The sequence below is a fragment of the Podarcis liolepis genome (genome assembly GCF_965112155.1).
Source record: "Podarcis liolepis genome assembly, chromosome: 6".
Classification (NCBI taxonomy): domain Eukaryota; kingdom Metazoa; phylum Chordata; class Lepidosauria; order Squamata; family Lacertidae; genus Podarcis; species Podarcis liolepis.
Genome location: NC_139559.1, coordinates 77869465 through 77883357, shown reverse-complemented (window position 1 = coordinate 77883357; position 13893 = coordinate 77869465). Strand labels below are relative to the sequence as shown.

Genomic DNA, 13893 nt, shown 5'->3' with positions numbered 1-13893 from the left:
TGGCTGCATTTTGAAGTGGTGAGGGGAAACTCTTGACCGCTGTATGAAAGGAAAGAAGGAATACTGGCCATCATTGCTGACGTACTCCTGTTTCAAATCCGATCATACAAAGCCTGGCTTGGCTTGTGGGCTTGTTGCCCATTTCGAAATGGACTCTGAAGCTGCCTTGAAATGAGAGCATATAGCACTGCAGCAGTATGCTTGCAAAGAGTGTTCGGTTCAGACTTTCGCATCTACAAGTGAGTAGAATCCCCAGGTAATGGGCCTGAAGAGGACTGCAGCCAGTGGTGTGTGTCAGTGGACTGGGGGACTAGGTAAAGGTAAAGGGACCCCTGACCATTAGGTCCAGTCTGTGACCGACTCTGGGGTTGTGGCGCTCATCTCGCTTTATTGGTTGAGGGAGCTTCCGGGGTCATGTGGCCAGCATGACTAAGCCACTTCTGGTGAACCAGAGCAGCGCACGGAAACGCCGTTTACCTTCCCGCCAGAGTGGTACCTATTTATCTACTTGCACTTTGACGTGCTTTCGAACTGCTATGTTGGCAGGAGCAGGGACCGAGCAATGGGAGCTCACCCCGTCACAGGGATTCGAACCGCTGACCTTCTGATCGGCAAGTCCTAGGCTCTGTGGTTTAACCCACAGCACGACATTTAGTCCCCTAAATGTTCCCCTGGTGCCTCCTTCCCAAAGCCTAGGAAGCTTCTGCTTGGCTTAGGGAGGGATGCGTGATGCTCTGATGGGTCCAAGAGCCCTCCTGCCATCTTCCCAAAGCCGAGCCGTGATGCATGATGCTCATATGCACGATGTCACAATGTCACCCACCCCCAATTAGCCTTGCAAGCTGGCACCTCTGGCCCTAACTGTTCTCCCACACACAAAAATTCACTGCACACCACTGGCCGCAGCCTGATGCCTTGGGGAGTCACTACCAATCAAAGTGGTCAACAATGGCCTGCCTCCATATAAGGCAGTATTATATGTCCATATCTTGATGATAAGCGCCTGCTGTCCGCAGCTGTGGATGGGTCTGTGTTTACCCAGTTGCCATTCCTAGAAAGACGTGAGACAGAGACCTTTATCCAATCTTTTGCTGCATAAGGTGAGACTCTGGACTCAACCTTATTTATTGGATGTGAAGGCAAGATCCATTCCTGTGTTCTTGAAAGAGCTGGGAGAAACCTGAGATGAGGTGCTGTCGTAGTGGCAGCTCTCTGTCTCAGGTAACATTTATGAGCAGCAGATTGCACCAAGTCCAGCAGAGAAGTTTAAAACAGGCATCTGAATAGGGTTCTTAATTGTGTGTGAAGCCTCTGTAAATAGAAAAAAAGGACTAGGATGTGGAGAAGCTGGAAGAATCTGTGTGATGTAAAGGCATGTCCCTCAACCCTTTTCCACTCAAGTTTCCCTTGATGGGCTTGATGGAGTGTTGATGTCAGAAGTATTGATACCATGCGACTCATTATTTAGAGTAGCTGCCATTTGCTTGGAAACAAAGGATCAGGTTGCTGGAATGCAATCAGTCATAAGTAGTGGCCCATAATTACCTGGTTCAGTATGCAAATTTATGCAATTCATAATGCTCAGGTTTATTAGGAATTGAGCACTGTTTCCCCTGGAGGTTTTGGTCCAGCTTGAAATGTTAAATGAGATTCTGCTCACATGTAAGCAGCTTTCAACAGATCAGTTACCGAAAGGAAGCTGCTTTCTAGATGCATTCATAGAAGTTCCTTAATGTTAACTCCTGACTTTCAATGAAAGGGGAAGCTCAGTGTTATAGCCCTTATGCATCTCATGTAGAAAGTCCTTCCTTCAATCCATGGCTCCCACAGTTAAAAGGATTGGGTTGTAGGGCCTACAAGGGACCTTCTACTGAGATGCTGGAGAGACAGTGACAATCAAAGTTGACAAGGCAGAGCTAGACGAACAAATAGTCTGACTTGGAATAAGGAAGTTTGTTGGGTTTCTAAAATGTCATTGACTGCTGTGGAACTTCATGACCTTTTAATCTACTGAGTAGCTTGAGCAAATAAACGGGGGAAATGTCTGAGCCCTTTGCCGTGCCATTTGTGTTCATTACAACTTCCATCATGCAGGTGGTACCAAATCAAATCACAATTTTCTAAGTGGGCAGTGTGATGATGCATATGCGCCTAGCACCCTCAGCATGCTCACACCAACATTATGGACAAAAAGAGGAAGCACTGAGCTTTCGCCAAACAAGCTTTGCCAAGAAACCTCCTAAGTTCCGAGCCAATTCCAAATCAAGCCGAAGGGAGCTCACCCATCACTGCTCATTACTGAAATGATATATTTAGGTTTTGTGTGATTCTGGGTTTTGGGCTCAAGAGAAGAATAAATTTACTTAAACATTTCTTTAATACTGTATAAATGTTGCATTTGCACAGATCGTTTACATATGGCTTGCAAGCCATCTGGTGTACTAAACAGCTATCATCGCCGATAAATTGTGCCGTGTTTGCATTTGAGGCCTGCAGTGAAGATTTTATTATTCGTCTGCATGTTATTTCATTATTTGTCGCTATGTTTATTTATCATTCTTTCCCTAGTTTGAGCGCCTGACATCACTTTCAATTAAAGTAAATCACTTTGAAGTAGTTTTCCATTAGCATTTCCTAATTCTCTGGGATTTATTTTCAGACAAAGTGAGGGGCGGGGGAAGAGATAGAGAGGAATACTGTTTGATGAGAATTCAGGTAATAGTAGAAAACGATGTTTGATTTTTCTGAAATAATTCTGGACTCTTGTAGGGCGAACCTGGGGAAGCTGGTAACCCTGGCCCTCCTGGAGAAGCTGGAACAGGGGTAAGTGTTTATGTTTTTTAAATAACATTTGATAAAGTGTTATTGTAATGTAGCCTTAAGCGTTCTACAACTTCAAGGGATACTATGTCTTTATTTCATTGCATCAGGGGTTATAGGTGTTCCCTAGGTATATGAATGAGAGAAAGAGCCCTTGGACTCAGTCCAAAGAGTTTTGGTCATTAGCTACAATCTGATTGTCTAGTAAACCTTCACATCTCAACTGCCTGGACATACTCAATGGGCTCTGGAAGCTCAGCCTTTCAAATATTGGGGGTTGCTGGTTAGGAAATTAGGCTACATCTTTCTCTCCAGTTCACCCCAGTTCCTGGATTCCTCAATGGAATAGGCCCTGTCTGCCTATTTTTCTGACCCAGCTGATCTGCTGGGTCCTCTTGCCTGTTGATTGGGAGAGCTGCCCTGGCCCCAATTGGCTTCCCTGGGGTTTCATTCTGGAAGGACTCATACATGCCCATCAACGTTTTATTGGCCTACAGATTAGGGACTGAGTTCTACCAACATTTCTCCAATAGCCCTTGCTTTACAGAGGATAATTCAATGATGATGATTTCATTTATATACCACCCATTTGACTGGGCTGCCCCGACCACTTTGGGTATCTACCAACAAACTATTAAAACACAAAAACTTCAAACATTAAAAACCTTCCTGTACAGGACTGCCTTCAGATGTCTTCTAAAAGTCTGATTGATGCCTATTTCCTTGACATCTGATGGGAAGGTGTGCACACCAATAAATTCCTTTCTCATTTCTTGCTCCCTCCCTGCATTCTTGCAATCAGAAAAATAAATGATGTCAAAATGTAATTGGCAGTGGGGCTACTTTCCAATCTGGAGGCCGATCTGGACCTTCCAGGTGCCCTACAGATATTTTTTGTGGGTGGGGAGTTCAATATGTTACAAAGCTTTCCCCATTAAAATGTGGCGATTCAGAACGTTCTACAGCTGATTTCCTTTTCTGCCCCTGTGTCAGTTTACATCATGCCCTGACAATTGTGTCTGTCCTTCGCAGGGTCCAAAAGGGGAAAGGGGTGAAAAGGGTGAGGCTGGACCACCAGGGGCAGCTGGACCAGCAGGTATTAAAGGACCTCCAGGTGATGACGGACCTAAGGGTAACCCGGTAAGTGACCCTATCATTTTTTTAAAAAATACAATAAGGCAATGGATTTATAATGCAATACAGCCCTGTTCCATGAGTTTATTCTTTCTGACATGCTCTGCTGCCCTGCTAGAGCCACAGCAGCCATGAAGGTAATTCTATACAACCCTCAGACTTATGTCAGAAGCCCAGTCCAACACCTCTAGTCCTACCCCTAGCAGCCTAGTGGGTGAGAAGGCAGAGAGAGAATTGGACATTTGTCTTGCCTAATGCAAGGCGGTTCTTTTAAAGGAGATTGAGAAGCAATACATAACACAAGTGGGTGAGAAAAAGATTTTATTCATAAACAGCAAGCAATACACACACACAGTGGTACCTTGGGTTACATATGCTTCAGGTTACATATGCTTCAGGTTACAGACTCCGCTAACCCAGAAATAGTTAAGAACTTTGCTTCAGGATGAGAACAGAAATCGTGCTCCGGCGGCGCAGAAGCAGCAGGAGGCCCCATTAGCTAAAGTGGTGCTTCAGGTTAAGAACAGTTTCAGGTTAAGAACGGACCTCCAGAACGAATTAAGTACTTAACCCGAGGTACCACACACACACACACACACACAGCATGCACTTCTATCTGCCACTTGGAAGCCCTCAAGAAGTGGCGAAGTGACTCCCCCAGGTAGCCTCTGCTTGCACGGCCCTGCGGCCGATCAGTCTGTACACGAGCTTCAGAGAAACTCTGCCCAAACCATCTGATTTTATAGATAGCCACCTCCTCCCAATGCCTCAATTTAACAATTTCCAACATCAAAGAAGGTTTCTAGCACTATCCTCCCAGACTAATTAAGGCAGCTGGGGGTGAGGCTTCATCTCCTCCCAACTGATTAGGACATCAGAAAAGGTTCTCACGCCTTAAAAGATAGGGGGGAAGGTAGGAACAGGGGGCAGGAAGGATAACCATGTTAGATCACTAACTCCTCAAAATACAAATATCTTCTGGATAGATTGCCCATACAACACTGAAGGACAGAGAGCGAGGAAGGGGTGATAGAAATACAAAGAAAAATGGGGAAATACTCCCACTTTTGGCTCTGCCCCAACCCACGTCTGGCTTCAGTCTTGCCCGCACAACAGATTACCTATCAGCAAAAAAGGCATCCCCACTTAGGCTCCAGAACCTCGGTCTTAGTTATTTCTACACTGTGTCTGCCATTAATAACTTGGTTGTTTGTTGTTACTGGTTCCAGTCTTTAGTTGATACCACCAGCCTTAACTTGCTTTCTGTCTCTGTAGGGTCCTGTTGGCTTTCCTGGTGACCCTGGTCCCCCTGGCGAACCTGGGCCTGCTGTGAGTATCTTGACAATTCAGATGGCTAGTAGCAATCCTGTAGACACTTACCCGGGAATGAGTCATGTCAAACTCTGTGAGACGGCTTCTCTGTAGATGCAGATAAGATTGCACTGTATCATAGAATCATAGAATTGTATGGGACACTGGGGGTCGTCTAGTCCAGCCCCTGCAAAGAAGGAATATGTAGTTGTGCCGTACGGGGATTGAACCTGCAACCTTGGCATTATCAGCACCATGCTCTAACCGGGCAGCATTTATTTTCACACCTAAGTGGCTTCACATTCCTGTGGCTTCAACCAATGTTGGGTGTGGTTTGATGGAAGCGTGTGGTTGGAGAGTCTTGTTTGTGACAATATGCTTTGAGCAAAAAGCTCTGCTCTGGGGACCGGCCCGATTTTGCTTTTAATGGAAGAGAAGCCATGTTCTTTGCATGCAGTTCTAACCATAAGTAGATCATTTGATCTGGACGGTTGTTTTATGTCCATTTTATAAATATCCCACCAAGGAAGTCACAGGTGCCCATGTTACGCTCACAACAACCCTGTGAGGGTGGCCCAAGGTTAACCAGGAACTCGATGACTGAGGATTGGAACCTGGATTTCCACACCCTTAGTCTAATATTCAAACTATTACACATTGAATTTTTGTTCTAGTTGGCTACTTTGCCCAGCCCAAGCAAGTGTCTGAGAATGAATGCTGCTACAGCTAATTAGGATTGGCCCTGCAAAACTGCCTATAGGAGAGGCTGCCTGAGAGCCATATGCAAGTCCCTCTGGAGAGCAATTAGATGAAGTGTGGGATTTACATGAGCAATCTTTTCTGCAAGTCTGTAGTAGTTCTTCTAAATGAATGTCATTTTTCTGTACGGGATACAAAATTCAGGCAGGGTTAAGTAAGACAAACATTGTCCTTTTCTTCCTAGGGGACTGATGGCACAGGAGGGGAGAAAGGTGAAGATGGCGACCCAGGCCAACCCGTAAGTAAAATATCTCTAATAGCTGTGTAGTATTTGGAATGTGGAATTTTCACTGAAAAATCCTAGAACATATGAGGAGACACACAAAAAATGAAAGCAAAAGGATGCAACCATTGATTGCATTTTCTTCTCAAATTTAAATCTTTTCTCAGTGGGAAGCAAGTGCTGGAAGTGGATGAATAAGCACCAGAGGAAGTAATTAACTGAGATCCAGAACAATTCATAGGTTACCGTATTTTTCTGTGTATAAGACGCCCCCCATGTATAAGATGCCCCTTATTTGGGGGGGCTCCAAATTAAGAAAACACCCCTCAGTACTACCCATGTATAAGACAAGCCCCAATTTTAAACCTAAAATTTAAAATTGGTAAGAAAAACCTAGTCTTATACACGGAAAAATACGGTACTTCCAAATTAAACTTTGCTTGGACTTACACAGGGCTGTCCTAAGACCAACTGCATGACATGGCCATTTGGGAATGAATTTATGTTGTGTGTATTATTTGAATGAGCAGTAAGGTAGGCTCTGGGAAGAAAGTGATATATAAAATGCTTATGTGGACAGACAACTACAAGGAATTCAAAGAGCTACTTTTGGCAAGGCTAGTGGGAACTGGGCATTTTAGGCATGCCTGAATTCCAGCTCACCACATCAGATCAAAACGTCTTTTCAATATCAATCAATCAATAATTTTATTTGTGAGCTCCCTTTCCAAAGTTAAAACCGTGCTCAAGGCAGCTTACAACCTATAAAAATCACATAATTACATAATTGCAAATAATCACAGACAAAAAATTAAAACAAACAGAAGTACACAACCAAATTGAACAATTTCCGCCTTAGATCTAAAATAACAATACAAAGAAGTTCAAGAAGAATGTCCAGTGGCGCCTCTGTAATAGGTTTTTAAGAAGAGGACACACTACTCAGTTTAAACTTGATTACAGTGGTGCCCTGCAAGACGAATGCCTCGCAAGACGAAAAACCCGCTAGACGAAAGAGTTTTCCGTTTTTCGATGCGCTTCGCAAGACGAATTTCCTTATGGGCTTGCTTCGCAAAACGAAAAAGTCTTGCGAGTCTTGCGATTTTTTTTTTGCTCCCCCCCTTTTTCTAAGCCGCTAAGCCGCTAATAGCCTTTTAGCCGCTAAGCTGCTAAGCCTTTAATAGCCGCTAAACCGCTAAGCCGCTAATAGGGTTGCTTCGCAAGACGAAAAAACCGCTAGACGAAGAGACTCGCGGAACGGATTAATTTCGTCTTGCGAGGCACCACTGTAATTCCACTGATAATGGAACCTAGATGTGAAAAGACGGGGGCATCCTGAGATAAAAGCTTGCTGGCCTTTCCAGTTATTCACTGGAGGTGAATGAGTAATTACTATCTAGGAATTTGGGGGGAGGGGGTTGTGATGCACTTCTTGAGTAAAAATATTAGAGGACAGTGCACACAAAAATGCACATATTTGCGGAAATAAAATGCATTATATCAGGGGAGAATCGTTTGCACAAAAAAGAGCAATATATTAGGAAAACGTCCATACAGAAATGTTTATATTAGGAGTAATGCACATGTAAATTCATACGAATTTTCATGCGGACTTTTTTTTTTTTAATGGTAATTGATGCAGAAACTGTTTGAGAGCTGTCCATTCGTACAACTGTCACCACAAAGAATCCCTGATCAAATATATCTGAAAGTGTCAGGGACTGTTCTGTGTCAATACAATATTTCCTGATCTTCAGTGGCACGTACCAAGGGTATTCATACAGATATTTTTATTTTTCCAGGGTCCACCAGGTCCTTCAGGTGAAGCTGGACCCCCTGGCCCTCCTGGGAAGAGAGTAAGTCATGTTTCTCAATGCAAGTTTTTTTCAGGCATTTTACCTCAATATTGTTTCCCTAACATTGTGCCCCCCGCTCCAAGTTCAAGTTTTTGTGGGCTTGTTTTCCTGTTAAAAAATAGCATAAAGAACCCAATTGCCCCTTCTCCCCCTTCCTTCCCCCATGTGATGTTCTGGGGGCTCTCCTGACCCCCAAACCACCCCACGGCAGTTTTTGGGGTTACAGCAGGTGCATGGGGAGAGGTAGGGGAAAATTCCCACCACACAAGCTGAAGTCTTTTATGCCATACTTCATGGCCACTTCTGGTACAGCACATTTCAACTTCAAGTTACAATCAAACCTTGGATCCCAAACACCTCCATTTTGGAACGTTTCGGTTCCTGAATGCCGAAAACAAATGCTCCGGTTTTCGAATATTTTTTTGGAAGCTGAACATCCAACGCAGCTTCCGCTTGGGTGCAGGATGCTCCTGCAACCAATCAAAAGCCACGGCTTGGTTGTCAAACATTTTGGAAGCCAAACGTGCTTCTGGAACGGATTACGTCCGATGACCGAGGTTTGACCGTACTCTAAAGGTGGAGTACTGACTGCAACTTTTTCTGCAATGCTTCAGTGAAGTAATTAAGCTGATTTATCTTACACATCCACAATCTGGGATCAGTCTCATAGGAAGGCATACTAATGTCAAAGATCAGGTTTATGGTAATCCATTGATATGATATTTTCTCTGTGTGTGTAGCTTCAAGATCCAACTTGTACACAGTAAGCAGTTTTAACAGAAATGTACCATATTTGGAAAGATGTGTTGTTTCCTTTCTTACTTACAGAGAAGTTATGAATTGTGTGTGAGGTGCCAATGACCTTTAGGGGTGTAAATACACTTAAGTTCGTCATTGTACCTGAGTTGTGGATCATAGAGTTGGTGATGATGAGCAATTGCTGTATGTTAGAACAGGGTCAGAATGGCTGAATACATGTTGAGTGCATTTTGTAATGAGTGCATGGTCTTCTTCTTTTTTTAAGAGACCCTAGTGCAAATGCATTATTCAGCTCTTCCTGTTCTGTTGTTTTTTCCCCTAGAATTGCCATTTTTCTAAAAGGGGAAAAAAACCTCCATTGCTCATTATTATATGCTAATTCATTGAAACTAGTGCAGCAAGCTTTGATCAGTTTAATTGGGACAAATTTTAATCAGCAAGCCTGTGGCTTAAGGGCACAGTAGCTTGGTTTTTTTTAGGGCTGTTTTTGTCCTGGTGTGTTCCAGCAACAGAGAGTGAAAGCTAAAAAATTAATACAATATAAAACCCATGTGTTAGTCTTCCGTGATGAAAGAAATGTGTTTGATGGCACCTTGAGACTAACTTTTAATCACCTTTTTATTACAAAATTGCATCAGCTTTTGTAGCTGACAACTAACTGCTTCAGATAGCTGAGCTGGAACTAGGGAAAGCAAGATTAAGAGTCGGTTTAAAGCTCATCAGGATGGTAGTATACTGAATATTTTAAATGTCCAAAGAAACTATAAACCACAGTTTATTACATCCAAATTTCTTTATTTTCTATAATTTTATTTGTAGATTTTTAAACAAATAAACAATTCAACAACATTTCAAATTCCACCTACGGCTTCCCCTCCCTCCCTTCATGGTACCCCCAAAATTTCAGTTTATGCTGCATATTATAGATACTCTATACTTTCACCTTTTTACAAAAGAAAAACAAAAAGTTCACCCCCCCCCCACTGCTGTTCTTACTCAAACCCTGTTTGTGTTTTAACATATTTACACTGAGTTTTTAAGTATTTTGAAAACATTTCCCAATCTTTTAAAAAACCAGTCTCTCTCTGATCTCTAATTTTGCACGTCAGACATGCCAATTCTACATATTTTATCAATTTCAGCAGCCATTCTTCCTTGGTAGGTACCTCGTTGTACCATTTTTGTGTGTATAGTATTTGTGTTGCCGTCGTTTCATAAAGAAAAAGATTTATCTGTGGGGACAGATATCTGCTCCAGTTATCCCTGGTAATAAAGCTTCTGGTCTTTTTAGGAAAGTTAGTTTAAATATCATTTTCAATTAATTATAAATCATCTCCCAAAAGCTATTCTCCATGTTCACCACATATGGTAAAATGAGCCTTCTACTTCTACTTCTTAACAACAACAACAACAACAACAACATTGCTCCCAAATTATTGTGTGACTCCTGTTTGTCTGTATCACATTCTACACATACACAGAGCTATTAAGAAAAGCAGTTCTGAGGTTTGCAATGCTATGAATTATCTGCATCATTCTCAGGAGTCTGCTCTAGCTCTTATTTCTCAGTTTATTATCATGCCCCTTTTCAATGTTTCAGAAATTTACCACTATGGAAGTGTTGGTAAAATACAAATTCACTGAAATTAAATTGGTTAACTGGTTGAAAAGGCAGGTTAATGAACTAAAAATTATTTGATTTGGTAACAGCCAAAACAAAAATGCATTTTTCAGAGGATTTTTATCATGGAACAACAAGAATGGCCAAGATATTTTCTTTTTTCTGTTTCGTTTATCCATAAGCCTGCATATATGCCTGCCAATAATAATAATAAAAATACTCTTTCTTTTCTTTTTTTAAAAAAGTAAGTTGATTGTCTGTGGCAATAATTCCATTTGGCCTTGCTCAGAAAACAACCACATATCACTACTTTATATTCTGTTGCTTAGAAAACACTATAGTCCTAAATTCATTGAGTGAAGCTTACTCCCAAGTACTACGTTTTAAGATCATGATGTAAGATAGAATAATGTTCAGTGCCAAATAAAAAGCAATGTCTTCAGAAAAAAACAGCAATGTTTTAGTAACCTTCAAAAAGTTGATAGGTCTGTAATTATCCTACTATCATTAGTCTTTTGACGCTTTGCAGATACACAATAATCTATGCAGATGTATGATCATCTAAACCCTCTTTCTCAACTAATTAGTTGAATTTTTAACAGTTTTTTAAACATACAGCAGCATTAAATGTAAGCCATAATCTATTTAACAAAATGAGATAAACTGTTCTGTATAATAGGCTTGAGTGAGCTGACATGCTTAATTAGTTTTATCTATTTTACACCATAATCTATTTGTTCCACCAACTTACTGCACATTTATAATGCTGAAAACGATTACTGTGGCATTAGTAATCTTTCCACTAGAAGTGGGATATGACTCGGTCGAAGATTTAACAATGAATAAGTTTATTAGAGCTGAGGGAAAAGGCTTTTTGCCATTGTAACTTTGTTTCATCCAGGCACAACACACTTGAAGGAAGTGTGCAATACCTCCCAGAGGCTTTAAAAAAGTGGGGAAATGAATAGGCAGTTTTAATCCTTGGGAGCAAAGGAGCTTTACATCTTGCACCCCCAAGCCTGCGGAAGCTCATTCACTCCTGGTCATTTTGTCTCATCAGCTGAAGTACAAGATGGTAGCCACCTATCCTAGTACAAATGCTATCTAGAATGGTTGTTTAATCTTGCTTAGGGATGAGGAAGAAATTAACGTTTCCATTAAATATGAATCTACCAGATTCACACTTTCCCAAACTTTTTGGGGAAACCCTTTGGGAACTGAAAGAGTGTTGGTCCTCCCCCCATTCCTAGATCATTGGCCCATCACAAATTACTAGCATACGCCTATGTGTGGAATTGGGCTTAACATGCTAAAATCATAGGCAGCAGACTCATACCATTTGTCCGTCTATTGTTTATCCACCAAGCTCAGTTTTGTATATACAGTCGTTCCTTGGATCCTGAATGCCTTGCAAGTTGAACGTTTTGGCTCCCGAATGCCACAAACTCGGAAGTGAGTGTTCCGGTTTGCAAACGTTGTTTGGAACCTGAACATCCAACATGGCTTCCACAGCTTCTGATTGAGTGCAGGAAGCTCCTGCAGCCAATCGGAAGCCACGCCTTGGTTGTCAACCATTTTCGGAAGTCAAACGGACTTTGGGAACAGATTCTGTTCAACAACCAAGGTATGACTATACTCTGACCAGCAGCGGCTCTCCACATTCTAAGACCAAGGTCATCACTATCACCTACTATCAGATCCCTTTTTAAAACAGGAGGTACTGGAGATGAAACCTGGATTTTCTCCATGCAAAACATCTGTCCTAACACTTAGCTACGGTCTCCAGCGATATCCCTGGGAAACTGAGGAGCATAGAAAGCGACCTCATACTGAATCAGACCACTGGATGATCTAGCTCAATATCTACAGAGACTGGTAGCTGTCCAGAGTTTCAGACACAGGAGTTTCTCAGTGGTAACTGGAGACGCACAGGGATTAAACTTGGGACCTTCTGCAAGCAAAGCAGATGTTCTGCCATTGAGCTCTTCCCCTGACTAAGGCTGCAACCCCATTTCTACTTACCTGGTAGTAAGCCCCACGGAATTCAATAGCATTTACGCCTCAGTAGACACAGTTAGAAGGGACACAGGTGGCGCTGTGGGTTAAACCACAGAGCCTAGGACTTGCCAATCAGAAGGTCGGCGGTTTGAATCCCCGCATCGGGATGAGCTCCCGTTGTTCAGTCCCAGCTCCTGCCAACCTAGCAGTTCGAAAGCACACCAGTGCAAGTAGATAAATAGGTACCGCTCCAGCGGGAAGGTAAACAGCGTTTCCGTGTGCTGCTCTGGTTCGCCAGAAGCAGCTTAGTCATGCTGGCCACATGACCCAGAAGCCGTCTGCAGACAAATACTGGCTCCCTTGGCCAGTAAAGCAAGATGAGTGCCACAACCCCAGAGTCGTCCACGACTGGACCTAATGGTCAGGGGTCCCTTTACCTTTAGACACAGTTAGGCATGTGTTGTAAACCTCTCCTGTTGACACTGGTGGCATAAAAAAAAATGTTTGACTTTTGGTGGGATCATTTCTCAAAAGAGCAGTATGTGTTTCTCCTAGAAGCTGCAGTGACAATTCTGCGGTACAAGCTACATTTCACAAGCGACACTGCTGGTTTTTCTTATGGTGCTGTGACTCCAGAACCCTTCTGGAAAGCAATGCCACTATGAATTTATATTTCCACCTACTCAGTAACTGGGAGATTGAGTGCAGATTCATTGCTTGGAAGCAGAAGCCCCCTGGGCTCCACAATCATGTTGACTAACATATCCATTGCCCTTTCTCCTTTCACTCTTGCACTCCCATCTCTGGTGTGTGTTCTCACCTTATTTCACCCCTCACATTTTCCCAGGCAGAAGCCCCCCTCCTTTCCCTTTTTTTCTCTTTCACACTCTGGAGTGTCTCTCCAAATCAGTTTCTTCTTCCACCACAACAGTCAATTGGTCATTCCAGGAAGCCTTTAAATCAACAGTGCTGCATTTGGCAATTAAATTCTGTCTCCTCAAAACTTCAAGAATTTGTTAGTGTTTCTATCCAACTAGCCAAAAATGCTGGGGGTGAGGAAATAGTATCTTTCCCCATGAAATTCTGTGAAACAGTTAGCTTAAAGCTTTCAGCACCATCCCCAACCTGACCTGTTGTATGCACCAATTCAAGCTCAAGAATCTTGTTGTTTTAGCCAAAATGCTAATCATCTGTGCTTTGCACTACAAAGTGAAAAGCCAGCTCTTGTCATAAGAGCATTCCTTTCCACAATCTATTTGCCAGGCAAAAATTGATCTGCTAAAATTACTTCATGGTGACTTCAGCATCTAAAAAAGTAGCATGTGAATCAGCTGTTATCGATCATGAGGTTTTCTGTTTTGTTTTTTCAATGAAGGAGAGCCCCTCATTCTTTTACCATGATTCTAATGTTA

The 13893-nt window shown here is 42.4% G+C and overlaps 1 protein-coding gene across 4 annotated transcripts in view; it reads left to right on the top strand.

Annotated features, from left to right (window-relative positions):
- COL11A1 (collagen type XI alpha 1 chain) overlaps window positions 1-13893 on the top strand; it is a 254225-nt gene that overhangs the window by 209513 nt on the left and 30819 nt on the right. For all 4 annotated transcript variants that reach the window (XM_083510880.1, XM_083510881.1, XM_083510879.1 and 1 more), the window contains 5 exons: window positions 2770-2823; window positions 3853-3960; window positions 5230-5283; window positions 6209-6262; window positions 8050-8103. In XM_083510880.1, coding sequence (XP_083367006.1) covers window positions 2770-2823; window positions 3853-3960; window positions 5230-5283; window positions 6209-6262; window positions 8050-8103 — 324 coding nt within the window. The remainder of the gene's footprint in view (window positions 1-2769; window positions 2824-3852; window positions 3961-5229; window positions 5284-6208; window positions 6263-8049; window positions 8104-13893) is intronic.